The following is a 16,140-nucleotide window of genomic DNA, read 5'->3' as shown; positions in this document are numbered from 1 at the left end:
AGTTTATTATTATGTTTTTTTATGATAAAAATGGATGTAATCGCCAATTTTGGTTGTAGCAGAAAAATAATATAACAAGGAATGTAACGAATCACTGCTCCCAGGGAGCAATAAGTAAAGTAACAATGTTGTGTTAGAAATGACTGTCAGGGCTGGGCGATGATTCAATATTATCGTTTATCGTCTTTCAGTGGAATCATATCGTGATGATATGAAGATATTTTAATATCGTGACACACATTTCTGCTGTCTAAATTGATGATGACAAGCAAATTTTACTTAAAAACTCTGATAAAATGAGGTATGGTAGGAATATTATTTGAAAATTTCAGTTTTGTTTGACATCACACCTAACATCACCATTCGGTTCAATGAGATGAACATTAATTTCATTATTTAACGTGATTTTGCATACATGAATCGTATCGTGATATATATTGATATCGAGAAAAATCCTCATGATTATCATGATATTGATTTCAACCATATCGCCCAGCCCTACTAACTATTGATAAGTAATATATTACGTTTTTTGAGCAAGGAGCCCAACAGTATGTCTGCACATTTTGTAGACCAACTGTCATTTCACATAGTGTCATATTTGTTTTAGGGAAGCTCAACTTTCGGCTCTAAAGTGATGGTTAACAGACAGATTGCCCAGCTGCTATCTGCATCACACTGAACACCAAACACATTCAAATTCAAATCCAGTAACCAAATGAAGGCCTGGAAAAAGACTGGAATTTCAAAATGGAAACTGTGTAGGAATCTTATTATATTATTTATATATAAATATCTTATATCATTTTTCTTATATGTTATTTTTGCTGTGTTCTGCAGGCCAGGTACAAGGAAGCAGCGAAGAAGGAGGAGACGAACTCTCTGTACCATCGGCTGCCGGAGACTCTGGAGACCCAGCGTGCTAAAGAGGTCACTGAACTGCAGAGCGAGGTACACACACACACACACACACACACACACACACACACACACACACACACACACACACACACATACACACACACACACCTTAGGTCCAGTCCCAAACATTTCCCAGATAACAAAGAACCATTTTATTGGCAAAGTAATGAGGTACAATTATTCAGATGTCATGATTATTACATGTTTATTCTTTGACCTTTGACTATCAACATCTCAAGTGAAACCAATTTGATTTGCTTCAAAGAATTACAAATGATTTTGTGCTTTGAAGAGTCACTGCAGAATATTATGAAAATCTGCAATACTATTTTTAATGGTAAGAAATTGGCAGTAAAAAGTATTAAAAAAATGTTTCTCTATTTACAAAAAAAGTGTTAGTGCTGCATTAGCCTATTAAAGAACCAAAGTGGTTCTGTAATGTCAGTCATGCATTCAATAAAATAACAATAATTATAAAAAAATAAAATAAAGTGCACTTTTTCTCGAGATTTGAGAGTATTTATGAAGATATAACACACTTTCCCAAGAATGTTCATTCACTCCGATCTTTCCCTCTCCCTCCTTTTCCTCCTTCACCTCTAATTAAATATGGAGGTGCGAAGGTTAGACCAATATATTGGTTTGCCGATTCATCGGGCCGATATTGGCCCTTGATTAAAAATCAATAAAACCTGCCTCATCTGCCTTAAGGAGCTACTAACCCACCTAAAAGAATTTCATCAGTCTGGTTTCAGTGGAGAGCTTTAGTGTCCCATGATGGTGTAAATGCTGTTTCAGAGGCTTTTCAACCCTGAAACAGAGAAAATTCAATTAATTAGCAACTGAATACTTGTAATTTTTTGGCGTTAAAACAGTCAAATTAAAAAATATCGAATAATGCTCAAAATATCAGCTTGGCAGTCAGTTTCAAAAACCCATATTGGTCAAACTCTAACACGCACTAAATTACAGCTAAAATAAAACAAAGCTGATGTCTAAATTAAACTCACCATGTCACGCTCCATCTGTTGATGTTTCCTGTCAGAACAAGTACAAGCAGAGTGGGAGGAAGACGATGGCGTCCAGTCTGTACAGCCAGCTGCCGCAGACGGCCGAGACGCAGCTCGCCGCCAAGCTGTCCGACCTACAGAGCGAGGTGGGACACACACACACACACACACACACACACGTTTAAGGTTATGCATGTGAACATAAACACACATATACAAGCCTATATAATATGCACAAGCGAGGATATTGATGCATCTACATGTTTATGCATGTACTCTCTGTCTTGTGCATTTCCTCCCTCTGTCTTTCACGCCATCTGTCCCTCAAACTGTTATATTCCTGATGTCCAAATGACTTCCTTAACGTGGGTAACAGTGCTCTCCTTGTCTTCTTCTTCTGTCTTTTCCAGAACAAATACAAGGAGGACGGGAAGAGGAGCGTCTCTCAGAGCGTCTACTCTCAGCTGCCAGAAACCTCTGAGACTCAGTTTGCTAAAACTGTCTCTGAGCTGCAGAGCGAGGTGAGGAAGACGGTTTGTTTAAAGGATAAGTTCTGTGATTTTGGACCTATGTATAATTCCTCTCTTCTATCCCTGTAGTTCCCTATTGTCTCCAGAGTCAGCTGTCAGCTGAAGCTGTCGTCTTCTACCACAGTGATTCTCAACCTTTTTCATATCAAGGACCCCAAATGTAGTCCACATTAGAGCCACGGACCCCCATTTGATGAGATTTTGTCTCTCGGACCCAAATCTGAGCATATTTTTATTGTCAGATATGATTTTGTCCAGAAATCCATGACTATCTTTATTGTAGGTAGAGAGATAACAGTGAAACTATGATCAAAATAGCCATTCTTCACATTCTATAATTGTTCTTGTCAATGAAATAATGAAGTTTAACGATTCATCAATTTGCTGGGGACCCCCTGGGATGCCCTCAAGGACCCCTGGTGGTCCCCGGACCCCACGTTTAAGAGAACCAGTGCTCTACCGAACTCTACTGTTTACAATCTGACCTGACCGTCCAGAACTAGATCACTCCGCCAGGAACCGCCTTTCACCCCACAGCGGTCTGTGCTGCGGCAGAGAAAAATTGTTCTGTGATTTACTGATTAGTGAAAGTTGCGTAACGGAGGAACTGAGTCATGTTTCCTCTCGACTCTCCTGTGGAGACACAAACGGCTTTTCTGGAGATATTTTGATGAACAGTTTGGACTCATTGTGGCAGCAAGAGGCAGCGGAGCTCGCTGCTTCAGTTGCTTGATATACAAAATATATGTAATGTTTTTTTACTGAGGAACAATGATAATCTGCAACATTTTTGATAAATGTTTGTTTTGTTACTCTCTATCACCGATTGATAAAACACAATAGTGATCCAAGCTATCAACCTATCAGGGTGACAATTTTGGGTCTGAAAATGACTTTTCCCAAACACTGAATATCAACTCAACAGCAGTGATCCAACCTATATCCAGCTCATAAATCTCCTCCACTGTCTGTTCTAACCAGCCGGTGTCTGGTAGCTCTTTCCTGGGAAAAATCCTCTGCTGCACAGGAAGTGATGCGTTTTACGTTTCCAGTTTGTTTGGAATAAACAGAAGAAGAAGAACTGGGTAGTTAGCATGAGCAGTGATAGATAGCCACCATGGCTGAACAGACAGAGAGAAGAGAAACTCAAACTGCATCAAAAGAAAATCCAAGCTCCGCCCACACTGTTTGATTACCGCTTCCACCGTCCAGCCATGAGCAGGACGTCCTGTAGGCATCAGTTAGCGCTGCAGGCTAAGGCAAGGCAAGGCAAGGCAAGGCAGCTTTATTTGTATAGCACATTTCATACACTGGGGCAATTCAAAGTGCTTTACAGAGTGATAAAAATACAGTAAAGGTAAAAGATTTACAATTAAAAAGTGCAAAAGTACAGACAAGAGATACAAAAGATAAAAGACTTAAAAAGTAAACTAGTGCAGTTCAAATCAAATGAGATAGAAAGATGAAAGAACACAACAAATACAACAAATACTCCCACTTTTAGATGCACATTGTGAGTGAACCCATATGTTTTTCTTTAATTTTCCCCTGTCCTTCCTGATTCTACTCTTGATCTGATATTTACGTCAGATCTCACTGCCTAAGGCAGACGGGAATCATAGATTCTCCTCTTGGTCAAAAACCTCACCATCCAAGCATTACCCGGACAAGACGAATGAAAATTCGTACTTGCCCGTGTCAGCTCTGTTGGGATCCTGAACAGAAAGAGTTCAAATTAAGGTTATTTAAAAGCTAAGCTGAAAAGATAAGTTTTTAGTCATTACAGGGTAGAGTAGGCAGTGTAAAATAAGAAAGTTTTTAGCTTTGACTTAAAGGTGGTCAGAGTCAGGGCTTGTCTAATATCATCTGGGAGGTTATTCCAGGTCTGTGTTGCATGATAACAAAACGCTGCTTCACTAAACCACAAGCTAACAGCTGATGTTTCCTCCAGGCCAAGTACAAGCAGGCGGGGAGGAAGGAGGCGAGCAGCTGTCTGTACCATCTGCTACCTGAGACTCTGGACACACAACATGCTAAGGAGGCTACTGAGCTGCAGAGTCAGGTACACACACACACACACACACACACACACACACATATCACCCCCTGTTTGGGCTAACAGAGCATACAGAGTTTCCCGCCCTCAGCTCTTTGGTTATTTGTGTCAGTGGGTGGAGAAAACACACAGAAAGCAGCAGCAGAAAGGGAAGGTGTAAGGCACTTTGGACTCCCACCAAATATCTTCTGTTAAAGGGATATTAAGTCATTTATGACCTCTATCCACCTCTATCAGTCACTGAGTCATTGGTATTCATCAACAACCATATCAACCCCTGCAGATATATTGCGGCCATTTAAATACATAATGGCATAATTGAACTACCGTATTTCCTCTATTATTTCCCTCAGCTGCAGAGGGTCCCAGGCCTTTATTGGAAGCAGGCTTATATTAGAGACAGGCCTTTATTTCTAATTCCCTCTGTTTGATAAGTATATTTGCTCATATTTTAGTACGAAGCCTCCTTGTTTTCTGATCTGCTTCTGTTGGGGTTTGTTAGGTAGCTGTTTTTTTGTTACTGCAACGCATTACCGATAATTACGGTAATTGACGACGGCACGCTCCAGAGACTTCCTCCGGCCGAGCCGTCTTGTGGCATACCGCCATCTTGTGGCACTTGTACGTTACTACAAACTACAGTTACATTATATAACAGGCACCAGGAGTTTAGTGGTATCCACCATTGTCTTTTCCTTTGTTTTTTTCCCGGCCTGTATTTGGGGCCGGCCTTTATTTGTTTGTGTCGACCACGGCCCCGGCTTGACTTCCACTATTAGAGGAAATACGGTATGTAGACTTATACAACTTGTTTGGGGTCATTGCACAACATAGTTGAGGTTTAAGCTTTTTGCTGCATTAAAGGGATCGATTACTCTCCAGTGTGTGAAAAAGAAAATTATGTCTTTGCTTTGCAAGGGTGGAAGTAACTGATTACAGTTACTCATGTTACTGTAATCGAGTTGCTTTTTTGTGTACTTGTACTTTAAGTATTTTTTATCCTCAGTTCTTTTACTTTGACTTAAGTATGTTTTTGCATAAGTATTGTGCTTAGCTACATTTTAAATCGCACCCATTACAGAGGACAGATTTTGTGGGCTCTTTGTGAGCAAAGAAGAGAAGAAGAATCTGATTTTACTTTGTTTCTGCACTTTATTTTGCCATTTCTAATGTTTCCAGTGAAAAGAATATAGAGTGCATTCTGTCCTCTCTCCTTTTAGAATCACATGGAAAAGATCACAGCTGACAACATTCTCTGTTCTAAAGAGGAACTCAGGAACTTTTACTCTGACGACATTTTAAATCAGACACTTTTTACTTTTACTGCAGTAGATTTTTACACTGGTAATTTTACCTCTTTTTTAGCAAGGTAACAGTACTTCTACTTGAGCAGGATGTTTTAGTTCTCTTTCCACCCCTGCTGCTTTGTCGCCCGTGCTTCCCTCCTCTGAAACTCCTCCCCCTCCTTTCCTCTGCAGGTGAAGTACAAGGAGGGAGGGAAGAAGGAGCTGAGGACCAACCTGTACTCTCTGCTGCCGGAGACGGCTGAGATGCAGTTCGTTAAAGCCGTCACAGAGCTTCAGAGCGAGGTGGGCGAGCGCCACAACACTTAATATTATAATATTATTATAACAAGACCGCTGCTGCTGCTCAGCCTCAGGGTGCGATCACTTCAATCAGCAGAGACTAGGATGAATGCTCGAATGAAAAAGTTTATTCATGACATGAAACAAGATGTAAACTTTGGCGTAAGCTCCATGGAGGAACTCCTCCCATTCGTGAAGTTAGGAGTACAGCCGGGATAGACGTAGGAATTAGGAAGCCACGCCCCCTGGGGAGTTCCTCTGGAGCCTGGACATTGGTGGTGATGGGGTGGTGGAGGGACGAAGGAAAGCACAGCGACTGGAATGACAGCAGCATACGGCATAGATCTGAGAGAAGGACAATAGCATAGAAGGTGACATGTATATACTCCCATCACTCAGCCGTCACTTCCCTCTCTTTTTCAAAGAGCCAATCGTCTAACTCTGATTGGTTCTCTGGAAAAAGAGGGAAAGTGTTCACCAACTCTGACTGGGTAAAGAGAAGATGAATGAAGATGAAACATGAATGAATGATAAGTACTCTTCCTGATTGAAATTGCGTAATACTTCACACATACAGCTGGTTTCCTCTGGTCCGAACCACAGTGGAAAAGTTTAATTTGGTTCGTTTAGGTTCACACTGACCAATTAAAAGTTAACCAGGGCTTGTAAACAAATGTCACATGACTCACAAGCAGCTTGTTTATTGGACAGAGTTTTGGTGACCTGTCATCATGCAAGTTAGAGAGTCAAATCAAATCCAGTTCCTGTAACTTTACCTCAGCATGATGGACTTGTCTGTCTCTTCTTCTGTGGTGTTCATACCAGTTCAGAACACATGAAGAAATAGCTGAATATGAGCATCAGTCCAGACTTCATTTTGTTCTGCTAGGCTTTCCAAGCATGAGGAACTGCTGGCTAGTGGATGTCATCATTTTCCTCCCAATACCCATAATTCCTTGCGTTAATTAGTTGGATTATGTTCTCACTCCTAACGAACTGCACCACAGTTCTTGATACTCTCTGTGCCGTTATTTGGTGCCACCAGAGGTCAAAGGTCATCGTTCTCACCTGGACAAACCGACTGAACTGAAGAAGGAAACCCTGCAGAGTTTAATAAACCAATCAGAACATGTTTCTGGTGAACGCACCCCAAGAGCCAAACGTCTTGCCTTATATGTATTACATGCTGAATTCTACTCTGAGCCAACTGAGACATTCATGTTTCACAGATCATTAAAAATTGGTTGTCTTAGCTGTTTCGGATTGTATTTCCATCATCTTATTTTGGTGTGTGTGTGTGTGTGCGCGTGCATGGCTGTATGAATGTATGCGTGTGTGTGTGTGTGTGTGTGTGTGTGTGTGTGTGTGTGTATTCCAGAATAAGTACAAGCAGAAGGGCAGACAGGAGATCAGCAGCAGTGTGTTCCACCAAATGCCGGAGACCAAGGAGATCGAGTTTGCTAAGCAGATCTCCGAGCTGCAGAGCGAGGTGTGTGTGTGTGTGTGTGTGTGTGTGTGTGTCTGTCTGTCCCTGTATGTTAACGTAAAAATATCATTGTATATGTCTCTTCAGATCATATACTCCACATTTGTCTGTACAGAAATATCTAAAATATGCTTGTATTGTGTTATTTCCATCTACGTATAGAAAATATACTGTGATTGGTGCCAAGTCAATCCATTGTATATTTTCAAGTCTGTTTCTGACAATATGTCACTAAAAAATATATATCTATCTCGGTATATATTTTGGGATTGTGTGTGTATTTTGTGTTTGTCTTTGTACCTTCTCCAGTCAAAGTACAAGAAAGACAAAGAGGATCTGTGCAGCACTTTATACTCTCTGCTCCCCGAAACCCTGGAGACGCAGTTTGTTAAAGAGATGGCTGAGACTCACAGTGAGGTGGGGGCTGTGTGTGTGTGTGTGTGTGTGTGTGTGTGATGAGTACATTTGTGCAGTGGTGGAAGAAGTACTCAGATCTTTTACTTAAGTAAAAGTAGAAATACCACAGTATAAAAATACTCTGCTACAAGTAAAAGTCCTGCATTCAAAATGTTACTTAAGTAAAAGCACAAAAGTATTAGCATCAAAATGTACTTAAAGCAACAAAAGTAAAAGTACTCATTATGCAGAATGGCCCATTTCAGAATAATACAGTATATATTATATTATTGAATTATAATTATTGATGCATTAATGTGTAAGCATCACTTTAATGTTGCAGCTGGAAAAGGTGGGACTGATTTCCACTACTTTATATACTGCTGGGTAGCTTACAGTAATCTATAATAATACATCACAATTTATTAGTTTTTTATATTTTGTATTAATAATCTGAATCTGCAAAGTAACTAGTAACTTAAGTTCTCAAATAAAGGTAGTGGAGTAAAAAGTACAATATTTCCCTATAAAGTAGCATAAAATGGTAATACTCAAGTAAAGTACAAGTACCTCAGAATTGTACTTAAGTACAGTATTCGAGTAAATGTACTTAGTTACTTTCCACCTCTGCCTTTGTGTGTGTTTGCCTAGAATAGTGATGAACTAATATGGATTTTCTCAGCTGATACCGATTAATGATTAATCAAAGTGGCCGATGCTGATGTGTAACCCCGATTTTGAATATTATCCGTGTAAAAATCTTTAATTAAAGCTGCGCTAGGCAAGAGATTTATGTAAAAATGCGGCCGTCTTATCAGCCTGAATCACAAAGTGAGGCTGCAGCAGAGAAGAGCTGCAGATTCATCCTGTTATATTTCTGTCAATCAAAGCTCAATCAAGTTCAGTCAAACAGTGTGGGCGGAGCTTGGATTTCCTGTTGCTGCAGTTTGAGTTTCTCTCTTCTTTGTCTGTTCAGCCATGGCGGCTATCGCTGCTCATGCTAACTACCCAGTTCTTCTTCTTCTTCTGTTGATTCCAAACAAACCGTAAACGTAAAACGCATCACTTCCTGTACAGAATATAACAGCTTTCATGAACTGGATATAGACTGAATCACTGTTGTGTTATAGCAATCAGAGATAGAGAGGACAGACATTTATTTATATGAAATGTTGCTGATTATATAACTTCTTTAAGGAGCTAATATCCAATATTTGGAAAAAGAGTAAATTTCAGAACCCAAAATTGGCACATCAGAGTTCTGTTCCTGCTGTCTCTAAATGTGTGTCTTCATCTGTTTGCATGTGCTCACGCTTTACTCTCCTCTTTGTATGTTTACCGCCGGCTTCACCTGCACCAGCAGAGGTTTTGTTTGCCACGTCTGTTTGTTTGTGTGTTTGTTTGTTTGTTTGTTTTTCTTTGTCCCTCCAACAAGATTTCAACCCTTTGGTCCTTGGCCCTGACCCAGAGGAGCTTAAGACTTGGTCGGAAAGCGAGATGTTTCTGTGTTCTCGCTGTCATGTTGATTCTTTTTGTGTTCAAATGTGTGTGATGTTTCTGTTTGGATGCTGTTGTTGTTGTTGTTGTTGTTGTTGCTCAGTGGAAACGTCTGCTGTACAGTTTGTGTTTTCTCTTTGGCTCTGCGCATTTTTTTTGTTAGTCATGCTTCACTAAAATGGAATTGTATCACTTCACCTCAGCCTTAATGGTATTTTACCAATTTATTCTTCTTCTTCTTCTTCTTCTTCTTCTTATTATTATTATTATTATTATTATCATTATTATTAGCCGACATTGAAAAAATCGTAATCTAAAGAAGTAAATTTATGTTATGTGAATCCTTACTTTTATTCATCTTAAAACAAAAAAAAAATCAAACTATAGGATGAGATAAATCATTTTGGTGCAGCTTCACATTTTTTAAAGAATTTCCTTAAGACAAGTGACAATATATTTAAATGAGGCAGGTCACTCCACTCGCTTCAGGATAATGTCACTTGATTACTGAAAACTCTTGAAACAAGATGGATTGCATTGGAGACAAGTGAAATTATTTTACCCTGGATTTCTCTCGCTTCTTTTAAAAATAAGATATTCAGATTCAACCCATGGCTAAATTAAAATGTGCTGTTCTTTGCAGTGTAGTGTGCAGGAATCTATGTTGTGGGTGAGTTACACAGTTATTGACTCGTTGTTGTTGTTGTTGTTGTTTCCCAGAGTAAATACAAGGAGGCTGGTAAGAAGGAGCTGGTCAACTCTCTCTACTCCCTCCTCCCTGAGACCAAAGATACCCAGCATGCCAAGGAGCAGACCCAGCTGTACAGCCAGGTACAGTTCAGCCTGTCTGTGCCAGTTACACATTTACAAAACTTTAAATATCATACAATATACCTAGCGATCAGATCCAAAATGTTTACTGAATAATATATTTACATGTAAAATACTTGTACAATACAAGTATACTACTATATAATGTGAAATAGATTGTATAATATAGAATTGGGTTATGCTTTTACAATTAAATGAAATTATTTTTAGAATTAAATGTGCTACATGTAGCATTTTAACATCAATAAATCATTGTCACATTAATTTTGAGACATTAGTATAATTACTGTAAACAAACCAGACCATCAGTGGTCAGCCTGTCAGCCTCTACCAGCCTCTACTCTCATCCTCCATTGTTTCTCCACCTGGTGGATCTGGAGGGAAATCTGCTGGATCGCTTTACGGCACAAAACAGGAAGAGGTTCTGTTCTTCCAGAGCAAACGGAGCTAAAGCTGAAAGAGTTTCTGGCAGCAGATGGTGGAAGGAGGGAAAGGAAGATGGAGAAATCACTTCCAACATGTTGATCCTCTTCAGGGAGGGGGAGGGGGAGGGTAGCAGGAAACAACGGGGCTGATGGGAAATGTAGTCTTAATGTGGAGAAACACTAGAACTAACAATACTATTGGAGTGAGATAGAGGAGAACAATGGTTTTGTTTTGTTTGCAGAAAGCGTACAGGGAGGAGGGTAAGAAGGAGGCGGGGTCCAGTCTGTACGCCCAGATGCCTCAGACCATCGAGACCGTCTTCGCCAAAGAGCTGACCAAGACACAGAGCGACGTAAGTCTGACCCAGCTGCTTCTGCGACCCCACGCTGAAATAAAGCTTAGTATTATTATTATGGCTGCCAACATTCAGCACCACTGCTCACAGTAAAGAACATTCTCCTGGGTGGCCCTGAGTCAAAACACAACAACATTTCACAAAACACAACATTTCACAAAACACAACAATATTTCACAAAACAAAACAACATTTCACAAAACAACATTTCACAAAACAACATTTCACAAAACAACATTTCACAAAACAACATTTCACAAAACACAAGACTTCACAAAACAACGACATTTCACAAAACACAACAACATTTCACAAAACAACATTTCGCAAAACACAACATTTCACAAAACAACATTTCACAAAACAACATTTCACAAAACACGACATTTCAGATTACGGAAAAGATGTGACAACACTTCTTGTTTGTGATTGGACAGAACCCAAGTCCCTGGCGACAGTTCAATGTCAATGTCATGTCATGAAATGTTGTTGTGTTTTCTGAAATGTCATTGTGTTTTGACCCTCAGGGCCACCGTAGTCTTTTCTATATAAAACGATGAAGATTAGATCATCAGACAAATATCAGACAGACAGTCCAAAAACGAATACAGAGAAGAGCTGCAGTAGGTGAGAGCAGCTGAGTAAGAGATGAGTAGCTTCACATTTCTAACTATAGAGCAGATGGGAGGCTCTGTAACACCTACATCCCACTCTTCCTCTCATTTTAACACACACACACTCACACACACACACACTCTCTCACACACGGTGGTAGTGCATTGTGTGGTGGTGTGTGGGGTATCAGTGTGTGTGCTGAGGCGTGAACACGGAGGACAGCTGTGTTCTGTAGCCTGAGGACACAGACGCTGACCTACTGCCTACACACACACACATGTACTGTACATATATACACACACACACTCACTCGCTCACACAGAAACACACTGATCCGCTGCCTATATCCTCACAAAGCAAAGAGGAACACGAAGCGTATGAACAGGGATTGACAGACACTTTACAGGACGGCGGCTATAAAACACGATAAAACGACAGACTCAAAAATGGCCTCAGATTTGTATGGAAGAGGATTAGGACCACATGTGAAAAATGTATTTGAGTTCTGAGTTTAAAGTCAGAATTCTGAGGAAAAAGTCAGAACTCTGAACTCAGAATTCTGACTTCAATCTCAGATTTCTGACTGATTTAATCATCATTGGACCTTTAAGGGAAGGAGATTTCTACCTCCTTCATCTGTCAGTGAACTAGAGGCTTTCCTTCTTGAAGAAAGGACCAGCATTTATATTAGGATGCTGCTCACTTACAAAATTGTTAAAAATATGGTACCAAAGTACTTAATCAATTATTTCTCACTACTAAGAGACAATCATAGCTACTTTACAAGAGGTAGCTCGACAGACTTCATACCTTTTTGATTCAGTAGCCTAATGGGCAAAAATAAATTTCTCTACAGTGCAGCAGTACAGTGGAATGCCCACAAATCTGAAATTGAGTGTTTCACAGCACGTTTAAAGTGGTCTTAAAGAAATGGTTACAAAATACCATGTAGCATATTCAATTTTAATTCTAACTTTTTATGACCAAGAAAACATGAGCATGTCGACATAGCTACCCCGCCGCCTGCTATGTATTTATATGTTGATAGTATTGTCTTTGCTTGCTGTCTTGTAGTTTTGCTTTTATCTTGTGGTGTGTTAAGTGTTATACTGGAGGACCGCAATGGAAATAAGCCTTCAGACTTTATTGTGTTTTCATCCTCGGCGATTTTTTATGTAATGACTGAAATGCAGTGTTACATGTGTTCTTTAATCATCAAATATATTCATTCATTCATTCATCCCACTACAAAGAGTTCAGGACTTTCAAAGTAAGAGCATTCGCAGTAAGGCTGAAGCTGTTCTGAAGGCAAACGGTGGCCCTTCTCCTCATTAACTACTCCATATTCATATATTTTTACGTGTTTCTGTTATTTTGTCCTCCCCATCTGATGAACAAAAATGGATTCAATCTCAATTATTTACGTACAGTGATCCCAAACTAATTGTCCAAGCCTATAGGTGTTATTATATGATATTATATATATATATATATATTATATGATTTATCCTGAAGAAGAAATCAATAAAACAAAACAATCCATACAAAACATATCATCCAAAACACTATAAGAGACAACCACATGCTCGTGTGGTAATAATAATAAGTAATAACAATCCATCTTGAAATCCACACAAGTATTGATGTATTTTGGTACTCACTATTGGCTAATTAGAATAGTTATTGGCGTGAAGATCCGATATATGTTCATCTGTTTACAAGCACAGATTGAGGTTGCTGTTATGTTTCGGTGTCAGTGGGGAACAGAAATCAAAGCGCAGGGTGAACTGGGACAGACGGATGCAGCTTTCATGTCTGTTGACCTGGCAGCGTAACGCTAACTGGAGCATGTAACATACAGTCCACCTACATACACTCACCCAAACAAGGCTGCTGTCTGCAACATACTGTCTGGTGAAAATGGGCTGAAACCCACAGACTGAAACTCATCTGGTTCAGTTACCAGGCATAGGAAAACAAGACCAAAAAGCCAATCTTTGATACTCGATTTCCCTTTAATGATTTTATCTCTCGTTTCACAGTTTTATAATTTAATGATTTAAGTTCTCATTTCTCAATTTTACTCAAATTTTAATGATTTTAGCTCTCGTTTCCCTTAGTTTTATTCATAACTTAATTATTTTAGCTCTCATTTACCTGTTTTACTCACAATTTAATGATTTTAGTTTTCATTTACAGTAAATGAAAACTAAAATCATTAAATTATGCACAAAATTGTAGTAAATGATTTACTACAATTTTGCGCATAATTTAATGATTTTAGCTCTCATCTCTCAAATTATTATTTTTAGATATAAACGCCAACTACTCATGTTTGTCTCCTCAGATGACCAGAATGTATACTTTATTATTAATATGAAGTCACTGATGTAATCCCTGCTAACTTATACCTATTATATCGTCCCCCAAAAATCCTTCATTTGTAGCTTTTCTCTTTCAACTTTTAAGGAATTGAGAAAAACTGTTTGATTTTTCCCATCAATGTCTATGTATTGACAACATTTCTATACATATATTTAACATTTTTCAATTAATTATTAATCTGTTGGCTGGGAAATGTGGTCAGTGAGAAATTCTCTGCACACAGTGGCAAATTTTAGTTTTTTTAATTTTAGATATGAGGTTCTGCTCGAGGACAGTGATGTTCTGTAACGTTCTGTCAGCGTTTTGTAAGGTTCTGTAGTGTTCTGTCAGTGTTCTGGAAGGTTCTGTAACATCATCTCAGTGTTCTGTATTGTTCTGTAGTGTTCTGTAGTGTTCTGTCAGTGTTCTGTCAGTGTTCTGTCAGTGTTCTGTCAGTAGTGCCCTGCATGATTTGAATCCTTCTTCTCAGTGGGAAGCTGCTCATCTTATTTTTAGCCAAATGAACGAGTGTGGAATCACAGCAGCAGGCTGAGTTAGTCAGAAGATGACTGTCTCTCTCTCAACATATCATCCTCTCTCTCTCTCTCTCTCTCTCTCTCTCTCTCTCTCTCTCTCTCTCTCTCTCTGTCTCTCTCCCTTGCCCTCTCTGTCTCTCTCTTCATCTCTCTCTTTCTATCTCATTCTCTCTCTCTATCAATCTCATTCTCTCCCCTCCACCTTCCCTCATTCTTCTATTTCTCTTCCTCTCTATCCTCTCTGCCTCCTATCCCACTCTTTCCTTTTCTCTTTTCCTTCCCTTTCTCTCAAATTCAAATAAGCTTCTTTTCTCTCTCTCTCTCCCTCTCTCTCTCGCTCTCTCTCTCTCCCTCTCTCTCTCCCTCTCCCCCTCTCTCGCTCTCTCTTTCTCTCTCTCTCACTCACTCTCTCCCTCCCCTCTCCCTCTCCCTCTCCCTCTCTCTCTCTCTCTCCCTCTCTCCTGCTCCCTCTCTCTCTCTCTCTCCCTCTCTCCCTCTCTCTCTTGCTCTCTCCCTCCCGCTCTCTCTCCCTCTCCCTCTCTCTCTCTCCCCCTCCCTCTCTCTCTCCCCCCCCCCCCCCTCTCTCTCTCTCTCTCTCTCTCTCTCTCCCCCTCCCTCTCTCTCTCTCTCTCCCTCTCTCTCTCTCTCTCTCTCTCTCTCTCCCTCCCTCTCTCTCTCTGTAGAAGTTCTATAAGGAGAAGTATAATCTGGAGAAGGGGAAGTCCAGCTACACCAACATGAAGCAGCTGCCGGAGGTGGAGCACGCCATGGAGGTCACCAAGAACCAGAGCCATGTAAACACACACACACACACACACACACACACACACACACACACACACACACACACTGCTGATCAATAAAGCCTCATTATCTCAGAGCAGGACTGGGTGTTTTTCAGTGAGCAGCACCAGGCAGCGTTCAACACAGCAACCTGTTACGTAACGCTGTGAAGTGGAAACGCTCGATTCTGTGGCTGTGTGGGCAACAACCTGACTAACTGAACCTTGGCTGGCTCTGTGTGTGTGTGTGTGTGTGTGTGTGTGTGTGTGTGTGTGTCTGTGTGTGTGTGTGTGTGTGTGTGTGTGTGTATGTGTGTGTGTGTGTGTGTGTTTTCTGCAGACACAACGGTTTAAGTGTTCCTTCGCCTACAGAGCATAATATGTTACGATGCGTGCAAGTGTATGACTGTGTGTATGCATGAGTGTGTGTGTGTGTGTGTGTGTGTGTGTGTGTGTGTGTGTGTGTGTCCAGGTACCCAGAGGCAGTGCTTTTTTTTTTTTTTTTTTTTTTTTTCTGGGGATGTATCCTGCCTACCAGCCTTTTTTCTTTTTTATTGATTTCCAAAAAGAAACAAGCATCAGTCAGTGCTGTTCGGTTCACAGATGTTATTTTGGACACACGCCCTTAAGGCTGCGATCCCATTGGACGCTTTTTTGAACGCGCCTGACTCTTTTTTTTTTTCATTGGTTTTCATTTTCATTGGTTTGGTGGTGGCTAAACTGCACCTGGTGTTTTCTTCACTGACTTT

General features: G+C 40.2%; 2 protein-coding genes across 2 annotated transcripts in view; both read left to right on the top strand.

Annotated features, from left to right (window-relative positions):
- LOC139663784 (nebulin-like) overlaps nucleotides 1-4,677 on the top strand; it is a 52,013-nt gene extending 47,336 nt beyond the window's left edge. The window contains exons 42-46 of the mRNA XM_071542524.1: nucleotides 841-951; nucleotides 1,967-2,077; nucleotides 2,342-2,464; nucleotides 4,413-4,523; nucleotides 4,630-4,677. Coding sequence (XP_071398625.1) covers nucleotides 841-951; nucleotides 1,967-2,077; nucleotides 2,342-2,464; nucleotides 4,413-4,523; nucleotides 4,630-4,677 — 504 coding nt within the window. The remainder of the gene's footprint in view (nucleotides 1-840; nucleotides 952-1,966; nucleotides 2,078-2,341; nucleotides 2,465-4,412; nucleotides 4,524-4,629) is intronic.
- Nucleotides 4,678-7,985: 3,308 nt separating this feature from the next.
- Nucleotides 7,986-15,403, top strand: LOC139663785 (nebulette; the record flags this gene model as incomplete). Its single annotated transcript, XM_071542525.1, has 4 exons — nucleotides 7,986-8,006; nucleotides 10,203-10,313; nucleotides 10,981-11,091; nucleotides 15,293-15,403. Coding segments are annotated over exons 1-4 (354 nt in total), but the record flags the coding sequence as incomplete, so codon positions are not given.
- Nucleotides 15,404-16,140: the final 737 nt, after the last annotated feature.

The sequence above is a fragment of the Centroberyx affinis genome, unplaced genomic scaffold (assembly GCF_046629955.1).
Source record: "Centroberyx affinis isolate AG114_WGS23_722 - 3 ecotype Tasmania unplaced genomic scaffold, CSIRO-AGI_Caff_v1 ptg004120l_1, whole genome shotgun sequence".
In the NCBI taxonomy this organism is placed as follows: Eukaryota; Metazoa; Chordata; class Actinopteri; order Beryciformes; family Berycidae; genus Centroberyx; species Centroberyx affinis.
Note: the sequence above shows the minus strand (reverse complement) of the source record. Positions and strands in the feature narration are given on the sequence as shown.